General features: G+C 39.2%; 2 protein-coding genes across 3 annotated transcripts in view; both read left to right on the top strand.

The window, feature by feature from the left end:
• The window catches only part of LOC107740562 (tyrosine 3-monooxygenase-like), an 11,861-nt gene extending 6,576 nt beyond the window's left edge, over nt 1-5,285 (top strand). Inside the window, exons 7-15 of the mRNA XM_016553010.1 lie at nt 608-675; nt 762-812; nt 920-1,107; nt 1,171-1,189; nt 3,085-3,154; nt 3,227-3,283; nt 3,374-3,469; nt 3,566-3,699; nt 4,887-5,285. Coding sequence (XP_016408496.1) covers nt 608-675; nt 762-812; nt 920-1,107; nt 1,171-1,189; nt 3,085-3,154; nt 3,227-3,283; nt 3,374-3,469; nt 3,566-3,699; nt 4,887-5,046 — 843 coding nt within the window. The 3' untranslated portion in view covers nt 5,047-5,285. The remainder of the gene's footprint in view (nt 1-607; nt 676-761; nt 813-919; nt 1,108-1,170; nt 1,190-3,084; nt 3,155-3,226; nt 3,284-3,373; nt 3,470-3,565; nt 3,700-4,886) is intronic.
• Nucleotides 5,286-9,520: 4,235 nt separating this feature from the next.
• LOC107740557 (insulin-like growth factor II) overlaps nt 9,521-15,284 on the top strand; it is a 7,077-nt gene continuing 1,313 nt past the window's right edge. The window contains exons 1-4 of one of the 2 annotated variants that reach the window (XR_001640088.1): nt 9,521-9,683; nt 10,997-11,147; nt 13,060-13,241; nt 14,147-15,011. Coding sequence is in view for 1 of the 2 variants with exons in the window: in XM_016553004.1 (XP_016408490.1) it covers nt 9,615-9,683; nt 10,997-11,147; nt 13,060-13,241; nt 14,147-14,383 (639 nt within the window). In the remaining variant the exon portion in view is untranslated. Of the gene's footprint in view, nt 9,684-10,996; nt 11,148-13,059; nt 13,242-14,146; nt 15,083-15,284 lie in introns of those variants that run through there. The other variant, XM_016553004.1, reaches the window with a different exon arrangement.

The following is a 15,284-nucleotide window of genomic DNA, read 5'->3' on the forward strand; positions in this document are numbered from 1 at the left end:
TGGGAACGGAGACGTTATGTCCCCTTGCCACAACCTCGAACCATCGCTGGTGGCCAGGGACATGTTCTCGGCTCCTCAGCGTAAAACCTGAAGAGTGGATGCACCTGTCGCCTATTTATACCCGTATGCACGGGGAGTGGCGCCCTTCTCCGGAAGGCTCGCTTCCCCATCGTTCTGCCTAAGCTGTAAACATCAAATCGGAAAGACTTGAAGCAAATCTTTCATTGAAGGTCAAAATCCCTTCTGTTAAGAAATTTCTGTGGGAAAGGAACAGCGGCTTGGCTATCTCCAGCAGCGATGTATTCACCTGTGGTCCCTGTGGGTTTTCCAAATGTCAGCGAATTTGTGCTTGCCAACATTGGCTACGCCATGGGGTTGTGATGGGGTTCAGGTTGTGGCGCTTTCCAGGGCCCCATAATGTCGATCAACGAGGGTTACGTACATAACCGAGACGTACTCTTTCATAAGATGTGTAATAGCGCCTCCTTCCATATAACAGTGAAAACACAAAAAGCTGGAAAATTCTGTCACTGGTGGAGAAAGAGTTAAACAGCCTCAAAATGTTTTTTATAACAATCACTTTTGATATTTTTGGTTCATTTTACAGGGATTTACTGACCCCGTTTACAGAAAACGACGGAAGATGATTGGAGACATTGCCTTCAAATACAAACAGTATGTTGCAATCGTGTTTACCATGCAGTATTTGCTTGTCTGGACATGTTGGCAGATATTTCATTGACAGCTGTCTCTTTTTCCAGAGGAGAACCGATTCCCAGAGTGGAGTATATGGAAGAGGAGATCGAAACATGGTGCGTTGTACTAAAATAAACAAACAATCCTTGACGAAACCCAGCCAGAGATCCTCAAATTGTGTTTTTCATTCATGCTTCTCACATGCAACCTAATGTGTGTGCAGGCGTGAGGTTTACTCCACCCTCAGAGATCTGTACACCACCCATGCCTGTAGTGAACATTTAGAGGCTTTCCACTTACTGGAGAAACACTGTGGCTACAGTCCTGATAACATCCCTCAGCTGGAGGATGTGTCCCGCTTCTTAAAAGGTACCAATCCGATTATAGCACAGCCAGAAAACAGCACAACCCGTAAGTCATTCAACATTCTATTTATTATAACAAATCATGTTTGTTACTAGAAATGTTCTTCAGTACTGCCAGTAACAGAAAAGTAACAGAAAATAGTAGCAGTATAATAAAACCTCTCAGAACATTTGACAACCACCCAAAATACCTTAGCAACCACATATAACATCTTAGCAACCTCATACCCATTGCACAGCAACCACCCTTCAACTGTGTACCAACACCCTAGTAACCACCCAGAATATGCTAGCAACCACCTAGAACACCTTAGCATCCTTACAACCAATCCACAGCATCCACTCATCAACTTTTTTCTACAGTACTACCCTGGCAACCACCCTGAACACCTTAGCAATGATATAGAACACCTTAGCAACCTCATATAACACCTTGGCAACCACCCAGAACACTTTAGTAACCATACCAACACCCTAACAACCACCTAGAACACCTGATAGCCATGCCACAGCAACCACTCAGCAACTTTTTTCTACAGTACTACCCTGGCAACCACCCTGAACACCTTAGCAATTACATAGAACACCTTAGCAACCTCATATAACACCTTGGCAACCACCCAGAACACTTTAGTAACTACCTAGCAACTACATACCAACAGCCTAGCTACCAATAGCCCTTACCAACCACCAAGAACATAAACATAGCAACGCCATAGCAACCCATCCTGAAATTCTTAGGAACCATTTAAAACAGCCTATGAACTGAATAGCAATGCAATAGTAATTGCTCAGAAAACCTGCAAAGCAATGTCAAACGAATCATCGAGAACACCCTAGCAACCACATACCAACACTCTGGAAACCACCCTGAATACCCAAACAACCACCTATAGCACCTTAGCAGACCTGAAAGCTATACCACAGCAACTCAGCAACTTCATCCTACAGTAACACACTGGCAACCATTCATAACACCTTAGCAACCCCAATAACATGCACTAGCAACCACATTGTAATGCTGTAGCAACCACCTAGAACACCCTTGACACCTCATAGCCCAAAACAACTACCTAGAATATCCTCATAGCAATGCCCTAGCAACCACCATGCCACCCTGAGCATCAACCTCCCAGAACACTATAGGAACTACATTGGAATAACCACTCAGAACACCTGCATAGCAGTGTCACAGCAATCACCTAGAATACACTAGAAACTGCATAGCAACACCCTGGCAACCACCTAGAACGTCTTAACAACCTCAAAGCCTTGCCACAGCAACCACACAGCAACTACATACTAATAAACTGGCAACTACCCCACAGCTCTGCACTAGCAACCACCAAGTAATGCCATAGCAACCACTTAGAACAAACTTGTTGTGACCTTTCAGAACATCCTCATAGCAAAACCCTAGCAACCACCCCAAACATCTCAGTAACCACCAACGGAAAAATGTAGCAATGCCATAGTAACCACTCAGAACACCTGCATAGCAGTGTCATAGCAATCACCTAGAACACCCGAGCAACCACATAGCAACACCCTAGCAACCACTCAGAACACCGTAGGAATGGTAGAGCACTGCCATAGTAACCTCTCAGAACACCTGCATAGCAGTGTCATAGAAATCACCTAGAACACCCGAGCAACCACATGGCAACACCCTGGCAACCACCCATAACACCCTAGCAACCACTCAGAACACTGTAGGAATGGTATAGCACTACCATAGTAACCACCTCAAAACACCAGCATAGCAACGTCATAGCAATCACCCAGGCAACTGCATAGCAACAGCCTGGCAACCATCTGGTAGTGAGTTGCTCTCTCTCTCTCTCTCTCTCTCTGTGCACATTCATTACAGCTAGGTGCACTTCTTTTTCACAAGGGAAGCATTTTTTTATATAATAAAAACATACACAGTGTAAAATTACATACCCACATGTGAAAAGTAATATTCACTCTATGAAAATGATGGTCACAGATAATCACAGTAATTTTATGTTTTCCTTTCCAGGGATTGTGTCCATGAACTTCTCGGACATGTACCGATATTGGCTGACAGAACATTTGCACAGTTTTCTCAGGTAAAAATGTCAATGTACATATCTCATATTTCCTTACATATTCAATCTATATTGTGAAATCGGTTCTCTCAGAACATTGGTCTGGCCTCTCTTGGAGCTTCTGATGAAGATATTGAGAAACTGTCAACAGTGAGTACAAAACATCTTTATCAAACAAGCTTTATCAAACTCTGCTCTACTAAAAGCACTGGATGTGTTTGTTGTGCTGTATGTTTTCAGCTGTACTGGTTCACGGTGGAGTTTGGACTGTGCAAGCAGGGAGGGGCGGTCAAAGCGTACGGAGCAGGACTGCTCTCATCTTATGGCGAGCTGGTGGTAGGCGGCAGTCTGTCATTTATTAAATAAAAAAAAAAAGTGTTTTGCTGTTTTTTAGCACTTGCACTTGACATTTAATGTCACCCATTTTCTTAGCATTCTCTCTCAGATGAGCCAGAGCGACGAGAATTTGACCCGGACACTGTAGCTGTTCAGCCGTACCAGGATCAGACTTACCAGCCCGTCTATTTTGTGTCTGAGAGCTTCTCAGATGCTACAGAGAAACTGAGGCGAGCTGCATCAAATACTCTATTGCTGTCAGTACTGTGTGTTTGGCCATCAGATAATTAGCTATCAGTGAAAATAAATACATTAAAAAAGTGTTTCTAAATAAATGCATTTATAAATAAATAAATAAATAAATATTAAAAAAAATAGTAAAACACATTGACAAGGATTAAAACACTCACTTATGATAATTATTTACAATTAAATAATTACAACTGTATTTTTTCAAAGTGCTAAAATAAAAATGTATGAGGATTAAAACATATACAACACAATTATATTCTCAGAATGAATTAATGAATGAATTTATTTATTAAACTTATAACAGCATACAATTGCATATTCTCATAATGAATGAATAAATGAAAATAATAAAAATTATTCTTAAAAATTTGAGTCAAAACACATATGATAAGGATTAAAATACATCATGGCTAAAAAGGTACTGTTAGCAATTTTGTATAATGTATGTATGATGATTAAAACATACAGCAAACAGTTGTTCTCAGACTGAATTAATTCATACATTTATTTATTCATAAAATAAAAGGTGCTAAAATGACTAAAAAGCTACTGTAAGCTATTTTATATAATGGATGTATGATGACAAAAACATATAAATGCGTACAATTACATTCTCAGAACAGATACAATTGTGTCTAAACAAATGAAAAAAAAAACAGAAATATATACAAAATAAACAAATGCTCACCAATAAAATAAATGCATTAGCATTTTAGTTTTTCATTATTATTTTTTATTTATTTGATGCATAACATCTTTGTAATAATTTTTTGGTTAAAATATGCAAGAATATCTAGGGGCAATTGTCATTTTTCTGATTCATTTGAAATAGTCTTGTAGTGAGACGAAATATGATTTAATTATTAATTCCGTGTAGTCTTTAAATTAATATGAATTGCTTTTATTTAAAATAGTTTTAGAATGCACAAAGCATGTCACACCACAGGACTACATAACTACCTATGTATTTATTTATTTACTAACTCATATTACTCTATTAACATTTTCAGTATGTATTTCACAAAGATTAAAATACGCCTTACAAATACAGCAAGTAGTGATTAATAAATGGATTTTATTGTATACATATTGTTTTAATTGTTTGCAATTTAATAATTACAGTTGTTTGTATGACAATAATTATACTCATTTGTTTTTAAAACAGAGCATATGTGACCCGCATCATGAGACCATTTTCGGTGCGGTTTGACCCGTACACAGCCAGCATAGAAGTGCTGGACAACCCACTGAAGATCCAGCAGGGGCTGGAGACCATTAAAGACGAACTGAAGATTCTCACAGATGCCCTGAATGTGTTGGCTTGATTCTGCCGCGAGGAGCCAATCAGCAGTCCCATTCCTCTCTGCTTCATATGTGACAGTCTCATCGATATGCTGTGTGTCTATGTCCACATCTGCTGCTACAGACGTTGTTGCTTTTAAAACGCTGAGTGCCAACCTCAAAACCTCACGTCGGAAGTTGATTCCAGAAACCTTAAAAGAACTGTTCCCCCCCCAAAATGAAAATCATGTTATCATTTATATCATTATCTATGTTGTTTCAAACCTAAATGACTTTCTTTCTTCTGTGGAACATGAAAGAAGATATTTTGATGAATGTTTTGATTCCCATTGGAAGTCATATAATGGAAGTCAATGGTAACCAAAACTGATTGGTTACCAATATTCTTCAAAATATCTTCCGTCATGTTCCACGGATGAAAGAAAGTCTTTGGTAAAAAATAATAAATGTTGGAAACCAAACAGTTGCGGTTACCATTGACTTTCATTGTATAGACAAAAAATATGGTGAAAGTCAATGGAAGCCGAAACTGTTTGGTTTTCAACATTCTTCAAAATATATTCTTGATAGATATTTTAAATGCTGGTAACCAAACAATTCCGGTTCACATGCATTGACTTACATTGTATGGACAAAAAATATATAATGGAAGTCAATGGAAACCAAAACGGTTTAGTTGCCAAAGTTCTTCAAAATTTATACCAAGAAAATATTTTAAATGTTGGAAACCAAACAGTTTTTATTCTCACTGATTTCCACCAAATGGCCAAAAAAAAAAAAAAGTGGAAGTCAATGGTAACAAAAACCTTTGGTTGCAAACATTCTTCAAAATATCTTCTTGTTAGATATTTTAAATATTGGTATTAAATATTCCCGTTGACTTCCATTATATGGGCTAAATAAATAAATAAAAAGTCAGTGGGAACTGAAACGGTTTGGTTGCCAACAGTCGTATGGACAAAAAAAATATAATGGAAGTCAATGGAAACCAAAACGGTTTAGTTGCCAAAGTTCTTCAAAATTTTTACCAAGAAAATATTTTAAATGTTGGAAACCAAACAGTTTTTATTCTCACTGATTTCCACCAAATGGCCAAAAAAAAAAAAAAAGTGGAAGTCAATGGTAACCAAAACCTTTGGTTGCAAACATTCTTCAAAATATCTTCTTGGTAGATATTTTAAATATTGGTATTAAATATTCCCGTTGACTTCCATTATATGGGCTAAATAAATAAATAAAAAGTCAGTGGGAACTGAAACGGTTTGGTTGCCAACAGTCTTCAAAATGTCTTCTTAGTATATATTTTAAATGTTGGTAACCAAACAGTTTTGGCTCCATTAACTTCCACTGTATGGACAAAAAATAAAATAAAAAATGGAAGTCAATGGAAACCAAAACTGTTTGGTTACCAACATTCTTCAAAATATCTTCTTTCATGTTCCACAGAAGAAAGAAAGTCATACAGGTTTGGAATGAACATGAGGGTGAGCAAATAATGACATGAGGATGACTCTGTGAATAAACAGAGATTATGTCAATATGACATATTCATTTTTTGAGATAGATCATACCCAGTGTAAATCAAGTTATTAAAGCTATTGAAGCCAAAAGTTATTTATGAAATATCACAAAATGAAGTACTACACTAAAATAAACTTGAAATATGTACAGTATATAATCAAATATGTATTATCAATACAAATTCTGAATTTATTAGTATGCGAAATATATTCTAAAAATAGACCATCAATACATTGAGCTGATGTATCCTCCTACAGATAGCAGAAATATTTTATTAATACTGAATGGCGAATCATTCATAAAATAATTCTGGCCTAATGATTGGTGCCTGTTTATATTTATCTGTCTCCAGAAAATATGAATGTTGCAATAGTCTCTGCAAACAATTGCATAAAAAGTGAAAATACCATTTCTATTAAGTTGCAAGAAAACTCTGTGCAAAGTGGATATTATGTTCTACTATAAAGAATTATCTTTGAAAAATATCGCAAACTATACTTGTTGTTGACTTTCTGACGTTATATTCAGTCGCCCCTTCCATAAATGCCTTTTACAGTCTGAGAATGTTGGTTTCAGAAAACTGAAGACAATCTGAATGAACTGATCTGACTGAAACTACAAAAGGTTTATTTGAGATAAAACAGCCACCACCAGATGGTAGTCTAAGCATGTATGTAGGTGAGGCGTTCAACACCAGCACTTTTTGGGTGAGTGGACCGGACAGCATAATGACTAGGGCTATTGTAAGGGTCATGTCATGAGGTTAGGAATGGGATAAGGACTCAGATTTTGGATCCAGTCAGTGGGAAAGATCTGCCATTCGAATACGCAACCGACCACTAAATGCATTTTACGAAGACGGGAAGAATCCCACAGTGCGTCATGTAGTAAACCAGTAGGTGTAGGATATTCCTCTAACTAAGACTGAGATATTCCTGAAGATTGTAGTTTACATAATTTTGACCATTAAATTGAGGTCACTGAGTTTAAAACAAAAAGCCATTCATGCTAAATATTAGATATCGCTGACTGTAGCCTACATAAAGTCTCCTGGGCTTTTTATCGATGACCTGTAACGATTTGTGCTGGACTGCTTGGTCCTGTATCACGCGCAGTTCTATCCATTATTGCGCATGGCAATGTGACTAAGATGAAATATGATTGATTGAAGATAAATGATTTATTGCAAGGCCCTACAGATCTTTTGGGTTTCCTGCTTCCCTCATCTGATGGATAATAGGAGACAGAGGAAGAGAGGTTTAATGTCTTTATAATGGTGCTTCCAGTAACAGAGTGCATTGATAATTCATGCCAGCAGCAGGATCCTTTTTTGTTTATGCAGCGCTATTCGCGCTTTTACCAGCAGAGGCGCCACAGGAGCAATTCTTTTCTCCAGTTCTCTTAAAGGCAGAGTAAGGGATTTCTGGTAGCCAATGTTGATATTTGAAATCACCAAAACAAACACGCCCCTACCCCAAAAGGGTCTTGCCCCTATTTTGATAGCTCCGCCCCACACATACGTACGCAACCCAGGCAACGATTAGTTCTGTGAAACAAAGCAAAACCAATGTTACACCGTGTCTACGGACGTAAGCGGCGCGGCTCAACAAATCCCGACAGAAAACTGCTGCCAGGTTCTATTTATGACGTGCTGACACAAATTTCAAATGGTTTTCAACGGTCGTTTGATCGCGTCCAGTGTAGGCAGACTTTAGCTGTTGTAGACACGGTGTTACTCACCTACTGAGAAGAAACATAGCAACCTCGGCGTCCGATCGCAGGCCTCCGCTCCTTGAGTTCTCTCCAGCGCTGGAAAGCTGATCCGATATTTACACGGGTCCTACTTCTTGCCTTATCCTTCCGCAGACGTTTTCCTCTTTTGTTTTTTATCCGCCATCTCTATCTTTCTGTCGCTCGGCTCGGCTAATGTCCGTCCCATGCACTGAAAGCTCTCCCCTCCACATCACGAGTAGACACGCCCCTTATTGCTGATTGGCTACAAGTTTGTTTTGCGATTCGGCACGAATCAGTTTTCTAAAGTGTTTTTGAAAAATCACATACCCTGCCTTTAAAATAAGTCATTCTCGTGTTTGGCTTGTTTAACTACTTGGCCTACTTATTAACTTCTTGGCTTATTTAGCAGTTTTAACTTAAAAATGGAAAATTAAGATTTCTAGTCCTAAAATGAGTTTTCATCGAATATTCATTGGCCTATCCGAGCACGTAGGCTACTTGCTTAATAACAATAACCTACTTTAATCTGAATTAAATGACATTCAAAACGATAAACAATTCATATGCATGCATTTGTTGCTCACATGACAATGCTGATTTAAAACCATTTTAAGAGGTGTTCTAGTAAGGCAGTAGTAGACATTTCGGCCCTGCATTTCATATCAGATGGAGACTAGTGTCCATGAAGAATAACATCTGCATCAAATAACGGCCCTTATTGCTTTGCCAGGTGATGGATGACATTTCCAAGTAATTCAATCAAGCCAATTTAAGTTCAATTCAAGTCCAGCTAATTCTTCATTATCCTCTCAGTGCTCTGAACGGGTCAGCCTGTAAAGTGAATTACCATCATTACAGCCACTATTCGCGCGAGGATCGATAAGGCAGGTGGATATCAGAGGAAATGACGGCAGAAAGCGTTTCATCTTCTCTCCTTATCATCCGGGGCACTTTCCATTGTAAAATGTTACACATCGACTGTCCTGTCAGGAACTCTGGTAGGCTAGTTATAAATGCTCTGATATTGATGTCGTGTGGGCGTTTCCGAAATATTGAACTTTTGTTTGTTTGTTTGTTTTAAATTAGAGTAGGCCTATTTATTATTTTCTTATTTATTTATTGTTTTATTGCACATTTATTTATTTATGAATTGGTTTAGATGTTGTTAATATAATTTGGGGGAATAACGTCGTTACATTTTAGGAAAGCATCGAAAATGTTGGACATTTTAATAAGGTCATCCTAACACCAACTGGGGAAACTAAACCGACTTTCTTAACCAAATACAACAACACAGCAATTTTTTTAATTTTAATTTTATTTTTTTTATGTTGACATGGAGGACCAACTGAAACATCATGCTGTTTGCCATACCTGCTTGAGAACAGACAGTTCCATAAATAAGGTAAAGACAATCTTTTTACAACCTTTGGGGAATCTTGGACATATCTGGAGATGCATTAGTTACATTCTCTTAAATAGAAAAAGAAATCGTTTTTATAGACTAGCAAATATAGAATCGTATTTTAAAAATCAGAAATGGACACGATCGGAGAGATTTTGAGACACATTTTCTCTTGCACGAGCGGATCGCGTAATGCAGTGGAGATCTGTTTTGCCACTCTAAACTGCTAACAGCTCTAAACAGCCAGTTTGACAGCGCTAAACTGCGAAATAAGGTCCATAAGGCATTGTAAACATTAACCCTATGAATTTCTGTAAAGCTGTTTTGAAGCAATGTGTATTTTGAAAAGCGCTTTCCAAATAAAAACGGATTTGACACTTTATTCCGGATACGCGAACACGAGAAAGAAGTTGCGCAAGGGGGCGACAGCACTTGAAATGACCTGGATTTAAGGAAATTATATGCTGAGTTGTGAGGAATGAGATAGCTGGGTTTATTGAGCGGTCTTGCAACTTGTTGAACGTTGTGTAAGTGTGTAAAGGAGGAGATACAAGCTCTTTGATAACAATTCATCTTCTAGCGTTAAGCAGATAATTAAAAAGTCGATGCATGCATGTAGAATCCCAGTGAAGAATTGCATTGGCGAATTTAATTCACTGGAGGAACTAATGACAGATACCCAAGGAAGATGTTGAGGATAACTGATCAGCGGGTTTTTAGACCTTAAAGCATCATCTTTTTTAGTGAAAAATTACATGCATAATTGAAAAAGTACAATGTGTTCATGCATGCATATTAAGAACTGCATAGGAATGCACTGAAGAAACAAATAACAGTTCTTCAAGATCTGACCAACAACACTGCAATTTAAATTGAAAATGTTCAGTATTACTAATCAAAATATATTTAGACTCTAAAATCCTTTTATTTGCTGTTAAGACTTACTAGAAAAACATGCATGCACAAATAATGCATTCAATACTTTGATCAAATCTCTGTTGTGAACTACTATGCATGCGTTCCAGGTCATGAAGACATGCTTTTCCATACTGTTCATTGACATACTGATTTTGCCCATGTGATCAGGCAGATAATTGAAAAGTCGATGGCCATGCATGCACACACACTGAAGTATTGCCTTACTGAATTCAATACCTTGAGGAAGCTAAAAATATTTCCTTAAGGATGACGTTCAGTTTTACAGTACGTTCAGGTATACATGGGATCTTTATAAAAAGAGCAGCTTTGTACATTAAAAATGAAATGCACATGTTAAAACTGTCTGTACTAACTTTAACTCGTTATCTCCACAGGTCATAAAGATGTACTGGTCCATACGGATGCCCATATGCATACTGTTTTTAACCCTGTTTGCCTTCGAAGTGGCTTCTGCTGAAACATTATGTGGAGGAGAGCTGGTGGACGCACTACAGTTTGTGTGTGGAGAAAGAGGTTTCTATTTCAGTATGTACATTTGCACATCGTATTTTCTTTGCTTTTGCTTAGGAGTTGGAAACCCTTGCCAATTGTATGTCACGAATGACCAGAGTTACGAGCGAAGTCTCGGCAGATTGTGCTGACTAGGCGCATTCTCTCGTGATATCTGTGATTGCATATGAAAGGGATGCTAAATGGGCCACAATGGCCTGGTTGTTTACTTGCACATTCCGCCAGGGAAAGTAATAGTACCCAAGTGGCATTCCATTCACCTCTCCAGAAATGTTCCCAGGCTACACTCAATTGAAAAAAAAGTTGTTTGTCCTCTTACACGGCTGGATGGATTGAGACAGCTTCATTACTAGTTTAGCGTAACAAATGCTAACCAATACGTTCAATACAATGCTTGCCGATCGTACAATCTGGATCCAGATACATCTGCTGGTTGTACACCACTCAAATGCAAGGAGGGGGTCGAGAGCACAACTTTTTAAATATTTGTCATCTTCCTCATGCCAACACTGACAAACAGACAAGGCCTTTGTGTTCTTTTGGCCGCAGAAGCCTAACTACCCTGAAAGATCATTATCCAATTTGGGCCAGCGCAGATTTTCCCCCCTCTATCCACCAGATCCACTCTTGTTCAATGTTTCCCATCCTACAATCAAGAACTCCCTTTCAGAACGTTGCGACTGTGAGAAGAGAAAATCGTTCGTGGTATATTTGACTGAAAATCAATTGTTCCTTCCTTTACCCAGCCCGGCTCCCTCCCCTCCATTACTGTGTCCTGTATCTTTGCTCTTTCATGCCAAGTCTGTTATTCTACCCCTCCCCCTTCCCCTCTTTCATGCTCTCTTTATCTCTGCTGAGCTGGCAAAGGACAAGGTCAAAGGATATCCACCATTTACTCATCCAAACAGAAGCGAAGACTTTTGCCCTTTAACTCTCATGCTGTCTTATTTGTAGGCTTTCGATCTTCCGATACTGGGAACGTGTTGCCGGCGCATTCTTCGAAAACCATTTCGAACAGCTCAATTAGCTGGCATAACAAAATCAGTCCGGGCGAGAAAACAAATAAACAGACTCCATTTTATGCCACAGATTTGGGCTTTATTATACACCGCAGTCCCAGTCAATGAATCGATAATGAAATCTGCTTTGACAATAGAATCAGGCCACTGTAGCTTGATTTAGAATGACTTGTTAGTAGGGTTTGTTGAACGTGTTTGCATGTTTGATGGTGACTGTTTAGACAGTTTGAGCGAAATCTCTTTCTTGCTATAACAGCTCAAACTAGCTGGTTTCCTAGTCTTAACTGGGTTAAGATGGTCAGATGGTCTATTTTGGTGTTTTCGGTATTAGTTTTAAAACAATTTTTTCCACTTTTCAGCTAGTCATGCTGGATGTCTAGTTGGACACCCAGATAAACGCCACTTTGGCCGGGCTTGGAGACTAGCTTAAAACAGGAATAACTAGCAAAGCAGCTTAAAGTTGTTTACCCACGATTTTCCAGTAGAGTTATCTGGTCAGACAGCTGTTCTCCGAACTTGACTAGTTGACAAAAGCCCCAAACCCATCTAAACCATCATCTGACCCATCCGTCTAAATCATCACCCAGGCTGGGAGGCTAGCAAACCAGTTTAAAAGGATAGTTCACCCAAAAGAAGAAAAATCTGTCAACATTTACTCACCCTCATGTCCTTCCAAAGCTGTATATATATTTTTTTTCTGTGGAACTTTCCATGCAACAGAAGTCAGTGGAGTCCAAAACAGCATTAGGCCCCAGTGACTTTCATTGCATGGACAAAATAATGGTTTGGAATGCAGGTTTGGAATGAGAGTGAGTAAATGACGACAGAATTGAGTAAATTTGTCTGACATGTAACCAGAACAGTACTAAAGTGTCTTGAACTCATTGTCTTCCTTTGTATCCCCGCAGGTCGACCAACTAGCAGGTCGAATAGTCGACGTTCTCAAAATCGTGGGATTGTGGAAGAGTGTTGTTTTAACAGTTGTAACCTAGCTCTTCTAGAACAGTACTGCGCTAAACCTGTCAAGTCAGAGAGGGACGTTTCAGCCACATGCCTACAGGTCATCCCGGCGATGCCTGCATTAAAACAGGTACGTTAGCCGTGGGAAACAACAAAAACTCTCCAGCACTTTATCACACTCACCATCTTGATCGTCCTGTTCTTTGTGCTGAACTTGTGCATCCTAGCATGTGGGTTAAAGAAAACAGTAGGCCAGAGTATGGAACTAGTAAGCAAGTATTGCCCCAAAACTGCTGACCAAGTGGAAAATGATATGATAGAAGAGGTCATACATAGGTTGAAATTTTCCTGTACTTGGATTAGGTTACAAAACCAGCATCTCTCAAAATGGCCTGGATGTTGACTAGGTGGTTGAACATTGGGGACAAATGGAACTGCCTTTATCTCTTTACTTGTCATTCTCCATTTTGGGTTTTCATCGAGTTTTGTTCTATGTTAGTATGTTTAATATATGTTTAAGAGATAGTTTGCCCAAAATTCATAATTTCTTCACCGTCATGTCCTTCCAACCCTTTATGACTTTCTTATGCGGAATACAAAAGAAGGTATTTTGAAGAATTTTTCAACAGTTTTTGTCCATACAAAGAAAGTAAATGGGGTCCAAAACAACAATGCACCCCACTGACTTTCACTGTATGGACTAAAAAAACAAGGAGATTATTTGGTAGGGTAACTAAATGATGAAAGAATTTTAATTTTTGGATGAACTAACCCTTTAAGGAAGATGAGAATTGGGCAAGACAATTTCTCAGGGTGTTGTCTTGGTGGTTGAAGGATTTTTGGCTATTTTTGACAAAATATCTGTAAAGTCATTTACATTATTAGTCGAAAAGTCTTAGTCTTAGAGAGTTTTAAGAAGTTTACGTTTTAGAGAGTTTTGAATCTCATCAGTGCTTTCGATGATGCAGTAGAAACTGTGAGAATTTTGACCTTTCTCTAGAGTCATTTCCTAATGTTATTATTATTTTGAAACAGGAGGTCCCAAGAAAACACGTGACCGTGAAATATTCCAAATACGACGTGTGGCAACGAAAGGCCGCCCAGAGGCTACGGAGGGGTGTCCCCGCCATCCTGCGGGCCAAGAAGTTTAGGCGGCAGGCGGAGAGAATCAGGGCCCAGGAGCAACTGCACCACCACAGGCCTCTCATCACGCTTCCCAGCAAGCTGCCGCCCATCCTTCATCCGACAGAAGACTACGTCAGCCACAAGTGAAACCAGGATCATTTGCACAGAGTCGATGAAAAAAAGACTAGGGGATCAAAGCTTTTTTTGTCTCTGACGTCCTTTCTGTGGCAGTCCTCAACAACCCTTCTTCCTTCCCCACCAGACGTGCTCACACGCTCTTCCAGTTTCTATTCTTGCTGTTTCATTCACCAACAAAAAGTCACATCACAAACGAAAGGAACGCAATTCAGGTGAAGAAGCAAAGGAAAGAACGAAGAAGCCACGGAACGCCGAACGTTTCGCCGGTTTGGAGGACATCGGAGCGCGAGGAACAGCTTGAGCTAGCATGAAAGAACCCATTCCACCGCATTCTCCCGAGACAAAAGTATCTCTCTTTTAGTCCTTTTACATATTAGTTTGCACCTGTAACTATAAAGGGACATCCACACTGTAAGGAATTGTTGTAAAATTAGATTCCTGTTCCAGCACCTTGTAATCACAAATGAAAAGCAGAGAAGAGTCTGCAAATTGCACATCGCCACGGATTACGTCAAAGTTCTTGTTAAGTAAATAAAAAAGGCACTATTTTTTTATGGACTATGAACGTGTAGCTCAAAAAAATGTCATGGTGCTAGCTTTGGGAACGGACTCAAAGGAGAAGGGGTTGAAAAAGCACGTTTTTTTTTTTTTTTTTCCTTTGAAACTTTATTAAACTTTCCGTTTTAAGGAAAGTGTGACTTTTGAAAGAGAAAACAAGAGCACGAGGGATATCGCTGCATGCAGACGTGTACGTAAGACGCAACGTATGCATTGGATCCTGGCGCTGCCGTTGCGGTAAAGGAAGGAGCAGTGTGGGGACGCCGAAGGGATCACGTTCGAGCACCTGGATGTGGAGAACTCAGCTCCTTTCGAGCGTGGCTGCACAAAACCCCTGCTTTGCACTGCAGGA

The sequence above is a fragment of the Sinocyclocheilus rhinocerous genome, unplaced genomic scaffold, assembly GCF_001515625.1.
Source record: "Sinocyclocheilus rhinocerous isolate Xijiao unplaced genomic scaffold, SAMN03320098_v1.1 scaffold2660, whole genome shotgun sequence".
NCBI classification, from domain to species: Eukaryota; Metazoa; Chordata; class Actinopteri; order Cypriniformes; family Cyprinidae; genus Sinocyclocheilus; species Sinocyclocheilus rhinocerous.